Source organism: Octopus bimaculoides, chromosome 2 (assembly GCF_046866305.1).
Source record: "Octopus bimaculoides isolate indiv1 chromosome 2, ASM4686630v1, whole genome shotgun sequence".
NCBI classification, from domain to species: domain Eukaryota; kingdom Metazoa; phylum Mollusca; class Cephalopoda; order Octopoda; family Octopodidae; genus Octopus; species Octopus bimaculoides.
In genome coordinates, this window is record NC_142929.1 from 34,373,264 (window position 1) to 34,389,272 (window position 16,009).

At 35.1% G+C, this 16,009-nt stretch overlaps 2 protein-coding genes across 2 annotated transcripts in view; one reads left to right on the forward strand and one right to left on the reverse strand.

Moving 5' to 3' along the window:
• LOC149137025 (uncharacterized) overlaps positions 1-9,885 on the forward strand; it is a 38,763-nt gene extending 28,878 nt beyond the window's left edge. The window contains exons 3-5 of the mRNA XM_089342814.1: positions 1,067-1,100; positions 6,464-6,553; positions 8,868-9,885. Of these exons, the coding sequence (XP_089198940.1) occupies positions 1,067-1,100; positions 6,464-6,553; positions 8,868-8,903 (160 nt within the window). The 3' untranslated portion in view covers positions 8,904-9,885. The remainder of the gene's footprint in view (positions 1-1,066; positions 1,101-6,463; positions 6,554-8,867) is intronic.
• LOC106879562 (glycosylated lysosomal membrane protein) overlaps positions 1-11,348 on the reverse strand; it is a 31,198-nt gene extending 19,850 nt beyond the window's left edge. Inside the window, exons 1-2 of the mRNA XM_014929197.3 lie at positions 11,239-11,348; positions 1,421-1,663 (exon numbers count right to left, since the gene is read on the reverse strand). Of these exons, the coding sequence (XP_014784683.2) occupies positions 1,421-1,663; positions 11,239-11,319 (324 nt within the window). The 5' untranslated portion in view covers positions 11,320-11,348. The remainder of the gene's footprint in view (positions 1-1,420; positions 1,664-11,238) is intronic.
• Between the last annotated feature and the right edge of the window lie 4,661 nt (positions 11,349-16,009).

The window sequence follows — 16,009 nt, forward strand, 5'->3', positions numbered from 1 at the left end:
CATCAATTACACAAACTACATAACACATATCAAACAGATATTACATATTTACATTATTTTTTAAACTATGACAGTAACTGAAAATGGCATATATTAAAAAAAGACTAAAACGAGTGCTCAGTGGAAGTTGATGCTAGTATGATTGTCTTATGGTCCTAGCATGCTTGAAACTGTCTTTTGGAATCCCAAGTTGGTCTCAAGATTTGGCTTTTGTAATCTAAGATTTTTAAAGCTGTCTTTTGTGATCTTAGCATTGTTTAGACTGTTGTCTGAGATACAAAGATGGTTGAGACTGTCCTTTGGAATCCAAGCATAGGTGAGTTCATAATTTGTAATTCTAGAATAGTTGCATGTCCTTAGATATCCATGTTTGCTTTTACCAAGTGTGGAGTTTCTTTTAACTGATTAAATTTGCTTCTTTATTTCCCAATCACAAGAGCTGACCTTTTGTTTTTTTGCCCAATTCACTTTGATGCTTTGCTCTAATTATTAAAAGAAAGAAAGATAGAGAGAGAGAGAGAGACAGATAGATAGATATAGATATATATATAAAAGTGAGCTGGCAGAATAGTTAGCATGCTGGGCAAAATGCTTAGCAGCATTTTGTCTGTCTTTAAGTTCTGAGTTCAAATGTTGCTGAGGTTGACTTTGCCTTTCATCCTTTCAGGATCAGTAAAATAAGTACTAGTTGAGCACAATATATATATATCCGACATGTGAAGTACTCATGTGCACTTTTTCCTGGCTCTCTCTTTCTTATCTCTTTTCCTCCATTCTTTCTCTTCCCCCCTGGGCTTTTATCTGCATATCCAATGAAGGACATTGTCTGAAACATACTTTTACTTCATAAGTTTTTGCCTTCTATGGGCATCAAACTAATAATATTAACTGTGAATGTCCCAAGAACTTTTGTTGCTTTTTATAACTGATTTTGTATTTTGCTATTGATTTGCTCTCTCTCTCTCTCTCTCTCTCTATAAGAGAAAGATAAGGGAGAGAAAGAGAGGGGGGAATGTGTGTGCCAGACAGACAGATCAAATGATCAAGTACTTAATTATTGTTTCAGATTTTGGTACTGTGCCAGCGGTTTCAGAGAGAGGGTATGTTGATTACATCTTATGTACTTATTTTATCGACACTAAAAGGATGAAAGGTAAAGTTGACCATGGTGGAATTTGAACTCAGAATATAAAGACAAATTGCTGCCAAGCATTTCGCCCAGCATGCTAATGATTCTGTCAGCTTGCTACCTTTTAAATACTTAATGTGATAATAGATTATTCAGTTGGAGGAAAAAGAGTAACATCCATGACCTTTGTCCTTTCAGACTGGTGGGTTGTGTGTGGTTGACATCTCATTATTTAGGCCCTGTAATAATTATAATAATTTACAATAACTAAAATATAAATGTCTTACTTACTTGATTAAATATTATGCCAAACGAGTAAATTTCATTTGTAGGCGATTCCAGAGTAACTGATGGAGGCATTTCTGAACAGCTGAGTTTCAGTTTAGCATCATTTACAGTCTTTATGGCTAATAGAGACATTAGCTCAGCAGAGCTGTATATATAATGGAGAGTGTCATCATTTCCAACAGCTTTTGTATAGACCAAAGTGACATTCTTGGGACAGCTTTTTCCCCAATTCATATCAGTGGAAATCTAGTAAAATGAAAAGATGAATTAAGATTTTGAAAATTACAATTGACAAAATAACGTAAAGAAGATAAATAAAGAAAACAGAAATGTTGTGATCAAAATATGAGTTAATTACTATGCTAGTGTCTGACAAATAAATGATATTAATCACCACTGATGTAATTATCGATTTCACAATTATCATGAGATATTTAGACAACTGTATATATAGGCATATGCATGGCTGTGTGGTTAAGAAGCTTGGTTTGCAACCATGTGGTTTCTGGTTCAGTCCCACTCAGTGGCACCCTAGGCAAGTGTTGTCTACTACAGCCTCAGGCCAACCAAAGCCTTGTGAGTGAATTTGGTAGATAGAAATTGTGTGGAAGCCCATTGCATATGTATATATCTATTTATCTATCTGTGTGTGTGTGTGTGTATGTGTGTGTGTGTGTGTGTGTGTGTGTGTGTGTGCATATGGCTTTGTGTGTTTGTCCTCCTCCCACTGCTCAGTTTGTTTACATCCCCATAAGTTAGCCGTTCAATAGAATAAGTTATAGGTTTAAAAATAAATAATTACTAGGCTTGATTTGTTTAACTAAACCCTTCAAAGCTGTATCCCAGCATGGCTGCAGACCAAAGAGTGAAACAAGTAAAAGAAGAAAAAAAAACCCATGAATTTAGACCAGGGCTGTGGATTGATTCTAACTCCTCTATCGTAATTAGACTAATCATATATTTCTTATAATAATTGAAAACACACAACACACAAGGCCAATGTGAATCATCACACTATCTGTTAGCACCCTAACTCTTTTGCTAACTAGTCCTATGACACAAATTTACTGTTTTAAAGAAATCTAAATTAAAATCTATCAAAATTTCATATTAATTTATGTTCCAAACATCAGCTTAATATAGTCAGCTATTTTACTAAATTTTTCATTACATTCAAAATTAACTGAAACAGACGGGGTATTTCAACAGAAATATGGTAACAAAAGGGTTAAAGGTTATGTTTTGGCTATGCCTTATAGACATTTTTGTATTGCTTATGAAAGAATTTACGAACAAGCATAACACAAAATTTTTAAGAAAGAAAAGAAAAAACTTGTTATATTTTGGGATGGTCATACTTCCTGCAGGAGCTGCTTTGAATATAGGTCTGTTCAGGCAAATTTGGCCTGGGGTTAAACATAAGCAGCAGAATGAAGTTTTCATTAAGACAGAATTAATTTTGTAAGGAAGTTTATTTTATAGACCACATCTTAAAGTAGTATAGGAAACAAAGCTAGATCAGTGAGACACCTACATAAAACATAGTTTTGCTTCTAACAGAATCATAAATTACAAATGGAAAGAAATCATAAGATAAGAAGAGGAAGAAATCCAAATCATTAAGTCATATAAAAAGACAAAAAAAAACAAAAAAACAATCTATATTCAAATAAATAAACAAGATACAATAATGCAATAGTGACTGTGTGAAAGTGGTGCTCTAGTATGACCTTATCTGTGACAGCTAAAAGGAACAAAAGAATGTCTATTATAATTAGAAGTGTTCTCTGTTAGACCATCCCACTGCTACAGTAATTTCACTATGAATTTCATGACTTTCACTATGTACCCCATTACCTCCCATAATTCTATTAACTGGAATTTTTTTAATGAAACTTTGATCTCTAGCATAAAACAGCCTTAGAAACACGCTGGAATGATCAAAATAACATTTTAAAAAGAAATAAGCGAGATATTGGGTGAAAAATTAGCAAACCTCATTTGAATATCAGAGAAATATACCTAGTAGATATAGCAAAAAGGTTAGATATGTGTAAATATTGACAGATAATTACGAAATTTGTAATTTTTAAGTGATCTCATATGAGATCACTGGTAGGTAATGGGTTAAACATTTAACTGTCCATGTATAAACTGTATATAACTATATATGCATGTACATATCATCATCATTTAACATCCCTATCTCCATGCTGGTATGAGTTGGATGGTTCAAAAGGAATCAACTTTGCCTCAGGGCTGTGTTGTCTGCCATGGCATGGTTTTCACAGCTGAATGTTTTTCCTCTAAAACCAACCACTTTACAGAGTGTACTAGGTGCTTTCCTTGTGGCACCAGCACTAGTGAGGTCATCAAGTACTTACAACCAACCCCTCCACCCCACCCCAACTGAGTAGGGACAGAAACAAGTGTCTTACTGAAATGGTGAATACACAGCCTCCCTAGCTCGAAAGAAAGAGCTAGTGAAAGCGTAGCCTCAAGGTTCAAAAGTAAATATGAGAGAGAGAAGAGGAGGTAGGGGAACTGCAGTGGTGGATAGGTTGGCGAGTGTGTGTGTAAATGTAACAAAACACCAAGAAAACAAAATTTTACAAAAACATAACAAACAAAATTCATAGCTAATTCTTCATCAGTCAACGTCCAAAAGATCATTACAATTTCACAATATATATAAATGTATACATGTCTGTGTGTGTGTATCTATCTATCTATATATATATATATATAGAAATATATATATATATATATACACCGCCATGATAGATTGCTAACCACTACACACATTTTTTTCTCTCCTTGTTTCTTTCTGTGGAAGAACATAGGCTCGAAACGTTAAAGATTTTTTCAATTCCCGAGCGTTATACTAATACAACTATTTGTTTTCTACACCACCTGTCTTCGTCTGTTGTTTTTTTGTGAATTCTCTCTCTATATATATATATTATACACCAGTTGAATGTTTAGTCAAAACAAATTTTATTCTACTAAAAAGTAAAATTTCTTCCCATCAGTGGATGTTCTATTATTCTTAAGCTTGTTTTAAAATAATAATCTTAAATAAACATTTTACTTGTTATATAAATGTTTGCATGTATGTTTTATTATTTATCAAATGATTAAGGGGAGTATGTATTTTATTCAATTAATCCCTTTCAATACTATTTCTCACAAGTAATCAACTATAAAACTACACTAGTGTAGTAATAAACAATGTCACAATTTATATTGCTTGTAATAAACAACCATCACCTTCCATTTCAAGTATAATTGTTTTTGCACAGTAGGACTTCATAATGAACAGCATTACTAAAATAAAATTATACTATACACTACTGGTAAAAATATTTATTCATCATGTACATGTTGTCTATATGTTGAAAGACACAGAAACATACACGCTTATGGTGACAACATTACCTATCTGTCTAGCTAGCTCTATTTTTCACTTTCAACAACAACTTTTTCTCTTCCCCTTCTAAAAATATGTTGTGACATATTTTGATTCCTCCCCTTCTTTCCCTCCATCTAATAGATGTTGTGATGGACAGACAGAGATTTGCTTCTCTTTTATAAGATTTTCAAAGTCCAAACCATATCTTATTCAACAGACTCTAATAGAAACAAAGTTGATTTGTTTTTCATTATAATGCACCACTAAAGCAGTTAATGAACATGTGAACAGTCAGAAAGTCAAGGCCACAATCAATTGTGTTACAAGCATATCTGCAGTTCAATGTCTATCCACCACATGATCTTTTGCTCTGATAGTGCTCTGAAGGAAACTTTGCTTCTAATTACAATGATTTCACTAAAATATTTTCCACATTTATTTTGAATTAATCACTACAGCTCTACTCACATCTTTTATCTTTTACTTGTTTCGGTCATTTGACTGTGTCCATGCTTGGGCACCACCTTGAAGAATTTTAGTTGAATGAATCAACCCTAGTATGTTTTTTTTTTTAAGCCTGGTACTTATTCTAGCTGTCTCTTTTGCCAATCCTCTAAGTTACAGGGCCATAAACACACCAATTGTCAAGCAGTGGTGGAGGAACAAACACAGACACAAACACATAAATACATACATACACACACACATACATACAATGGGCTTCTTTCAATTTCCATCAACCAGATGGACAGAAAAATTGCATGAAGCATGTATATGAACAGTAATGCTACATGGCAGTGGGACACAAGCACTAAATGCATAGGACAGGTGAAGGCTGGATGTGCAACGTCAGTGTGCAATAGAGTGCTATCGTATTGAGAGAAAAATTAGGCATAAGAGGAATTAGATGTAGCATGCAAGAGAGAAGACTGTACTGGTTTGGTCATGTGATGTGTATAGATGTAGGCAGTTGCTCACTTAAAGTGAATGGAACTCATGGAAGAGGGAGACCCAGGAAAACATGGGACGAAGTACTGAAGGCCAACCTCAAGACACTGAGCCTTACGAAAGAGATGACAAAGGACCAAGATATATGGCGCCTTGCTGTACACCACAGCAGAACTGCTGGTGCTACATAAAAAGCACCCAGTACATTCTATAAAGTGGTTGACATTAGGAAAGGCATGCTAGAACAGACAATGAAGCCTAGTGAAGTACCCAGCCTTACCATCTCCTGTCAAACTGTCTGACCCATACCAGCAAGAGAAACAGACATTAAATTATGATTATATATACACACAATGGGCTTCTTTCAGTTTCCATCTACCAAATCCACTCACAAGGCTTTTGTTGGCCTGAGGCTACAGCAGAAGACACTTGCCCAAGGTGCCATGCAGCAGGACTGAACTCAGAACCATTTGTGAATAAAATGAAACCTATACAACCCAAGATTAAATCTGCTTCCCTAATTCACAAATAGCAAATTGTATGTCACTAATAGACATCACTCTTCTCACAAAAGTTATTATCTTCAGAAATTATTATAATTATACCCCTCTTTTAATTACAGCATTAATTCTAACACTCCTAATAAAACAGATATTTTTTTTATATGCTGTTTTTTATTGTTTCAGTACCATACCAGCTATGATCATCCCATCAAATTTATGAACTTCATTATCCAAACTGTCCTTCCTTTATATAGAAGGATTCAGCTGTTACATGTAAGTTAATGACTGCATAGCAGCTCCTTAATTTCTTTCTTTCTCTCTCTCTCTCTCTCACATCATAAATGTTATGGCATAGAGAATTGAGTGAATGAGTAAGGGGGAAAAGTAGTACTCAGTACATAAATTTTTATCCTATTTATTGCAAGCTGAACTGTGGGTGTCAGTTAATGAAATCTTCAGCTAACAATAAGTCGTTACAATGGTTAGTTTATGATCATATCATAATGTCATGAGTTCATTTCCTGAAGTGGGCAGCATATTGTGTCCTTGAGAACGGTACTTCATTTTACATTGCTCCAGTCAACTCAGCTGTAATGAGTATTAGTAGATGTTGGTACACTGCTCTCTCCCTCCAGCAGTCACACTCTGGATGTTCTGTTTGGTCAAGGGTGAAGGGGCTGAGAAAGTGTCTATGTCTGCTCATGACTACATAAGCAGCTAAGACAATTAATAAAGACATCACATGTGAGTGATGGCTGGCTGTATCTATGTGTGTGTGTGTGTATAAGGAAAGGGATTTTGAAAAATATTGAAAAAGTATAAAGTAGAATCACTATTTGTAAATAGACCGAGTTACATTAGAAATCATATTCAGTCAGCAATATAAATTGAGTTTGAAATTAAAGTGGTTTTTCCTTAACCCTTAGGAGACAACTGGGCTGATCTATTGGCTGAAAGTCGAATGACAGAAGATTGTGTTAGTTCATTGAATTTCCTACAAGAATATATAAAATTTTATATATGTGATGTAATTACTTTGCTTCATAAAATTTTTTGGAAAAATAAGTGCGTGCTTTCTGTAGGGCTTGTGAAAAGGGTTCTGTCTTCTTGGCACCTAAACTCCATATGAGACTCTGTTCCCAAAGAGTTAATATAAATTAATGTGCTAACGTAAAAATATTTACAATCAGAAGAGAGTAAATATAAATTTTTTTTTTCACCTTGGGACATAGATAAATTCTCGACTGTATAGCAGTAAATATATGTTAACTTTAAATATCAGGGTTCAAAAGTTCACATGATTTAATGGTAGGCACTGCATATCAGACAAAACAGTAGTCTAGTATTTTTTTTTTTTATTTTTTTTTTTTATAGCTTCAGCTTAGAGCTGCGGCCATGCTGATGCACCGCCGTGTAACTTTTGCTATGTTAACCTTTGCTATTTTTAATAGATGAAGAGTTTGAAGGTCATACTCTTGGTTATCTAGATAGCTCCTAATCCCCAAAAGGCATTTAAGAACTGATGCTTATCTTTGGATTAATATAATGTCATTAATTGGATGAGCTGAAAATATAGTTAGAATAGGACATCAGCGGTAACAGCCAACATATGTCAGCATGGAAAAAGTTGATGAAATGATGATATCAGTTATTGATCTTAGCCTTTAAAAGGATCAAAACATCCAAATATCCTCTGTAATTCTTCTTGTTACATTGAAGTAAGCATGACCATAAAGTAGCTTATTACCTCTTCACAGAGCTTTTCCACTGAAGTCTGCAAGACCTTTTGAGCTACAGGAATTGTGTTGCAGAGAACAGACAAGGAAGCACACCATATTCTGGTTTACTTCTACACAATGTAAGCTAGGCCAATCTAATAGCCTCATCTGACCAGCTTCTGATCAACCCGTTCTTGTTCTCAGAGCACTTATGCAAGATATATTTTCTAAAGTTTTAATATGGTCATATCGTTCCAGAATTTTTAACAATACTTACAGATGTCCATCTGCAGATTCTTTTCTACTCTAGGCACAAGGCCTGAAATTTTGAGGGAGAGGGCCAGTTGATTAGATTGACCCAGTATGCAACTGGTACTTAATTTATTGACCCTGAAAGGATGAAAGGCGAAGTCGACCTCGGTGGAATTTGAACTCAGAACGTAAAGACAGACAAAATACCACTAAGCATTTCACCCAGCGTGCTAGCGTTTCTGTCAGCTCGCCATCCGCTGATTGATAAAAGAAATAAGTAGTTGAGAATAAAATTTATTTTAGTAGGAAAAGTTTTAAACTTCATAGTGTAGAGCTCATTATAAAACAGCTTCAGTCTAATCTCTCAACAACTTCTTTACCGTGTTTAATCATGCATTGCTGGCCTTATTCAATTTAAGAATGTGTAACAAAGCTTAATACTGCCCCTGCTCTTCTCACTATTCTATTTATTTTTAAAAAATGCAAAACTGTTTGTAACGAAAACTGTCACCAGTTGTGGGTGTTGCCCTTTTTCTTTCGTTTTTAAACTGAATTATTATATTTTAAAAAGTCCTAAAAGTGCAAGGCAATATATATATATCTTCTATTTGTTTCAGCCGTTAACCAATGGCCATGATGGGGCAAAGCCTTGAAGAATTTTTAGTCGAATGAATCGACCCCAGCACTTATTTTTTTTTTAAGCCTAGTACTTATTCTATTGGTCTCTTTCCGAATTGCTAATTTACGGAGATATAAACACACCAACGATTATCAAGCAGTGACAAGCAGTGGTCACACATACACACACACACACACAACGCGCTTCTTTCAGTTTCTCTCGACAAACTAAATAAAAAAATGGTGTCTGCCAAATCAGAAAGACCCAAATCCATTCACAAGGCATTGATCGGCCCCAGGCTATAGTAGAAGACACTCGTCCAAGGTGCCATGCAGTGGGACTAAACTCGGAACCATGTGATTGGGAAGCGAACTGCTTACCACAAAGCCAATTTTTTTCTCGTAGTATTAGAAATAACAGGTGTGGACAACGATCAATTAAGAAAATGATATTGTTGTGTAATGAATTGAATAAACAAGTCTAGTCTCCATGTTAGTTCTGAAGAACTTTAATATTTAACTTCCTTGATTATCTATGTAGATGTAATAAACGTTCAAAATAGTTATATTTCATAAATGTTGTTAAAATAATTACACTATAGTACTTAAAAGTAAATATATTAAACTGGATTCTCCGTTATTATTCGTTATATTCACAGATCAGAGTTCATAACATTTTTTTTTCAAACAATTGTTCCTCATTTTTAATACTGACCCTTAGACTCTGACAGCTATTTTCAATGAATCTCGTTTATGTAATAATCGAAACAAATAGGGAACCTGTACGCAGTGGCTTGAGCTGCTAGAGAAGCAGCCAAATCTTTCTTAAATACCAATACATTATTTTATAAAAGGAATTAGTCGATAATGTAAGTTCCAGCTACATTATAATTTAATTGAAAAATTATAATGTAGGGGTGGTCATGACTGGAACAGCTTTGATCATAGATCTACTCGGTCATTTCTTATTTGGGTCTAAACAACAATGGTATAACTACGCATAACTACAGAGTTGTACCCCCCCCCCCCCCGACAACTCTGTAGTTATGCCACAACGATTACCACAAAGAACCTGTATGTGACCGCTCAACTTGCTAGAAATATCCCTCAAATCACATCTTGGAAACCTAAAGTAGGAAGTAGACATAGCATAAACTAATAAACTGTCTGGAAAAAATAATTACAGCTAGAACACTCTTTATCTCGGACTTGATCCATCAAGATCACCAGGACCAAAACAATAATTACTCAAGATCGAGTACATGCTAAAGTTTATATATAAACAAAAATCATACAAAGCTGTAAACAAACTCACATATTCTTTATATTATAACAAGTTTACAAACACTAGAGCTAATCAAATAAGATAAATAAGGAAAAACTTCGTAAGATAAACAGACCGTTTACGCTTCGGGTTTTTTTTTGGGGGGGGGGGTCAGGGATTATTGGTCTATAAACCAGCCAGCTGTAACAATTGGCAGAGAAATTGATAAGTACTGATTGTATATAACTACGTCAACTCGTATCGTGCGAAACCCATGATATAAAACAATCTAGTCATGACCGTCCGTTTTCTTTTATAATTACATAGTCTATATAGAACTATATTATGCAATGTTTCCTTACATTTTTTTCTCAAAGATAATAAGGCAAGATTTGAGAGATACGAATGTTGTTTCTCGAAGTTCGATTTATCAGCGACATCCTTAATGGCGCGAGAATTATTGATATTAATATTGCATGTAAGAGTTTAGGAAGATAAAAGTTAGTTTTAATTGAAGGGAAGCTCTTTTGGCTAATGTTACACATCAACCTTGTTTATTTTAACGGGAGATAGAACGAAGCCCAAGGCCGTTTGTTGAAATTGATGAAGTTTGACGACCAATCTGGAAGATGGGTAGATCAATGTCTAATTGAAAACATTATGAGGGGAGACAACTTGAGGGCCATTTCAGAATGTTTACAACGGACAGTGAATTAACAAAAACCAAATTCACCTCAAAATCAGTTGCCTAATTTGAAATAATTAACCCATAACAAAGTTATTGAACAGCTTTATAGGTCGAGCCACTAATGGAAATTGCACGTGGTCGTTCGATCTGCTATAACTATCAACCGAATCACCTCTAAATTACGCTTGCCGTTTTGTAAAAGGAAGGACATCTTCCTTTAAATAACGTAGTCTTAAATAAATAACAAACATCATAATTGAAAAAAAAAAAAAAATGACGGGATTGTCATGATTGGAATGTCTTTCGTTATAAGTCTCTCCGATAGGGATTGAGCAGGATCAAAACAACAACATAAATAAACATGTAATGTAGATATTAATTCACACACACAAAATAAACAGACACATAGAAACTGTACCTTTCTTGAATGACAGAAGACCACCAAGCTAAAAAAGCAGCAAACAGTTGCTAGGAGGCAGAAGTGTAATTTAGAAACCATGTTTACAGGAGGTGCTCACTAAAGCATCTGAAACACTTGCCAGCTTTAACCTCGTTTCCAGATATCTCTGTCAGCTGATAGTCAACTCGATCCGGTGTATGTCTCGTGATCGTTCCTATATCTGAGTCAACAATGTCACATGCTTAATTGGTCTTCCTAAAGTTTAGATGAAGTTATGTACTGATGTATGCGTGTACATGTATCTGTTTGTGCGTGTGCGTGCGCGCGCATGTATATGTATGTATACATGTATGTTGACGTATATATATATAAATATGTATGTGTGGAGAAAGAGGAGAGATTTGGTAATGAAGACAAGAAAATAAAACTTAAAACAAATTTTATATTTGATGGATATAAGTTACAATGTGACTCAAGGGCTGAGAGTCCCGTGTATTGCCACTTATCAGGTATAAGCACCATAGCATTTTAGTAGAAATACTTTCAAGTTATTCTACTCCATCTCACTTAACGTGGTTAGTATTATAGCTGCTTCTAATAGGTTGAAACTTGCTAAATATATGCACGGACTTGCTCTGGGGGAAACAGTGGAGTCAGAGGACACCCTCTAATTAACACAAACCCAGAATGCACACACCCCAATACCCACTCTGAGACAATCTGCAAGGCTGGGAATAACCATGAGAAAAGTGGAACTCCAGGAAACTCCTTTGATTTATGTGAATCTCAACCCAACACCATATACTACACCCAACAAGCAAGCATCCCACCACTCACTACTAAATTTAAGGCAGCTAATTATATCAGCTTACCCCCAATCTCCACCCCACCCCCACACCCGAATGTAACGGATTGCCCCTGGGTGGACAATACATACATACAAATGTAGTACATAAATGTGAGATAGTTATACACACTACTAGTAAATTTTACATAGGGCCCACAGTTAATGATGTGAAACAATGTATAGGCACTCCTACAACTAGCCACTTAGGTTTTCCACTTCACTAGTTGAGTATATCCATAAATTGGACAATTCTAAAATTAGCTATGTAGCATTGGATTCAATCCTGCATTTTGCCACATACAAATCACAAATGACAATTCAATCATAGTTTGATCATATGCGCAGTCGAGATTTAATCCAATGGATAGTTGTTGTTCATGTGATAGTTTGGTAGCCTGACTAGAACTTTCTGTGAATACTGCCTATAAATACAGTCAATAAAACCACAGTTTTGCAGAGTGTCACAGACATCAGAGCTGCTACGATCTTCTCCTCTCTCACCAAATTCAGAGTGTCTTAGGTTGAGCTTGAATTACACTCTCCATATAGCTGTTCTCATGGCTGCATATTCAATCAAGGATAATCAAAGAAGACAAGTTGCAGCACCTGAATATTTACTTGATGTGTAAAAACATCAGGATCCTGATGTTATTGGTGAAAACAAATAGCATATCCAAATTCAGCTCGAAAAAGCACTTCAGGAACACTTGTCTATTGAACAGAAACATTTTCATTGCCAAATTCTGTAGACTTGTGTCTACAGAACTTCATTCACTTGTCAAACAGAACAGTATTCCTCTCGGTGGAACAACATTGGTTTGGAATGATTCTCAGGTTTTACATCAGTGTCAGTCTTCTTCTTGACAGATGTGCTGACAGAAACTATGGGTCAATTACTCATTCAATATGATCTTACAGCCAGTCTTAAAGCTTCGACAATATGTGTAGTTACCTAGAGATTTCACAAGTCTAGGGGCCCAATTCTGATCTATGTGAGGTATGGTTTGCCATCAGTAAATAAATACTATAGGGTCCAATGCATTGATTTGCCTGGAGTATTAAAATGCTGCTAAGATGTCCCTGAATACAGTCCATTCTATGTTATGTGATAAGAGTTGACTTTAAATTGGATTCATCCATCCTTTTGACAAGTCTTCTTTTTGTCCTGATGGGTTTTTAGTTACCCTCATTGTCAGGCTAACCTGATAACAATGACTGTTAGACACTTGCAACCATTTCCATACGTATACAATTGAGAGAATGGAAGGACAGAAGAAAAAAACAACCACAGGGTTTTGTAGACGTGACAATTCAAGCATTCACAACCCCAATATTACTAGCCCTAGTGACTGTAACAGCGACAATAAAAACAACAACAGTGATTGTACCAATAACAAGAATAACAGCGACAGTACGAGCAGCCTCTGCCATAAATCAAGGTCAGGGAAGCTAGGGGGTTAGTTAATTATCAAGGTTATGGAAGTGGCTTCAAACAATCTGCTCTCTGGCAGACAAGCAAAGGATGTGTTGATAAGAATTTCCATGGTCAGTGGCAGGTGAGATGTACACTATCTATCCCTCACCTTGCCACTCACATAAACGTTCTGTGTGCCATACATACACATAAACACTGATGCACACAACGCATACCCCTCCCACGTACACACACACACACTCACATACAGAGATATACATGTACATATATATGTTCACTGAGGTATCTGGAAGTGCATATTGGTATATATACACATGAACTACATGTTTTGTGAAAAATCAAGGTAGTGTGTATGTCCTGGTCTGACTTTGGGGTATTGGGCCAAAGTGTGAAAAATGCTTCATTACCACCCTTCCCTTGCATAAAGTATAGTAAAATTATGAATATTGCTAATTTCGTGCACAGATAGCTAAATTGTAGCAAGATTTCAGCCAGAAATGGAGATGTTTTTGGCCTACAATAGAGAAAATACAAAAGGAGACCTTGGTTGTTACAGAATCTTAACCCTTTTGTTACCATATTTCTGCTGAGATGCTGTGTTTCTTTCAATTAATTTTAAATATAACAAAGAATTTAGTAGAATAACTTAGTTATCATTAAGCTAGTGTTAGGAACATAAATTGTGACTGAGGTTTGGTGGAAGATTTTAATTCAGAACTTTTGAAAACAAGACATTTGTACTATAGATCCAGAGGTGGTTTCAGCTGGGTTGGTATCAAAAGGGTTAAATTCAACAAAATCTGCAAATTATATATATATAACATGATATCCCTGAAAAAACTTTCTTGACAATAACAAAGCAACCAACTCCAAGGAAATCATTGAAAAAATGCTTTGGTCTTTTCATTCACTGGGATACAAAATGGGCATCAGTCACTTGGATCAATTTCCACAAAATTTGGGAGACATCAATGATGAACTGGGAGAAAGATTCCACCAAGACATGAAGGTAATAGAGAAGAAATATCAAGAGAGATGGGATGGCAATATGATAACTGATTAAGACAGCGAGCTGGCAGACACGTTAGCATGCTGGGCGAAATGCTTAGCAGTATTTCATCTGTCTTTACATTCTGAGTTCAAATTCTGCCGAGGTTGACTTTGCCTTCCATCCTTTTGGGGTTGATATATTAAGTACCAGTTGCATACTGAGGTCAATCTAATTGACTGGCTCCTTCCCCAAAAATTTCGGGCCTTGTGCCTAGAGTAGAAAAGAATATGATAACTGATTATTGTTGGAGTATAAAAAGGGATTGGCCACTGCTAAAACATTCAAGGAAGTATAAGAAACAGAGGTTTCTTCCTTCATAATGACATTTGATATGTTTTTGTCTTTTTGCATATAATTTGCAGAGTTTGTTGTGTTTAATGTTCTGTATCAATAGAAAAAAACAACTTTAGGCCTCATTTTGTATTTTATCTATCATAGGCAAAAAAAAAAAAACATTTCTGGCCTAAAATCTTACTACAATTAAACTATCTATGCACAAAATCAGCAATATTCATAAGTTTACTATACTTTAAGCAAAGGAAGAATGATAATGAAGCATTTTTCATACTTTAACCCAATGTTCCTAAGTCAGACTAAGACATAAAATCAAAGAAAACTGTATATTTTTTGTGAAAAATCAAGGTAGTGTGTATACAAAACTCCTGATGTGACTGGTGAAAATGAGTAGTATATCTGATTTCAGCTCAAAAAAGTGCTTCAGAACTACTTGTCTATTCAACAGAAACAGAGGCTGTTATTAATAATCATGAGGAGATTGAGAAAACCATTGTCAAAGAGAAGTGTACAATAATGATGAAACTAGGTTTCTCTAGGAGCACAAACTTACTAGTACTTTTATTTCTAGCAAAGAAAAAGACAGCATTAGGCTATAAATCATCCAAAAATCGTCTGGCACTTCTTGTGTATAAATGCTGCTGGAGATATAAAATTAAAGCCCTTACATGTGTATCACTCCCAAAATTCATGAGTCTTCGATGACTATGCTAAGTGTAATCTATTTTTGAATTAGCATTCAAATAAGAAGGCTATATGATTATGAGCCTTTTCCAAGACTAGTTCACAAACTTTTTGCCCTCTTGTAGAAATGTACAGGGTCAGGTGTAATATTTCTAGTAAAGAAGTTCTCCTTTTAGACAATGTACCAAACCACTCAAGAGCTTAAATAATCTTTCTGATAATATAAGAGAGGAACACTCATGTTATTAAAGCACAACGGTTTTGCTCCAGAAAACAGATTGAGATGTGAGTGGTAAATTTAAGTTAAACTGAAATTAAATATAAGCACATGAGACTGATTTTCCTTGCTTTTCAGTAAACATTTTTTTAATGAAATGAATACATTTATACCAATTAGGCTCAACTCAGTGCTTAAATAGGTATGAAGGGTCAATATAGTCATTTTCAAGGGAACACAATTCTTACCATTGTCAGAAAT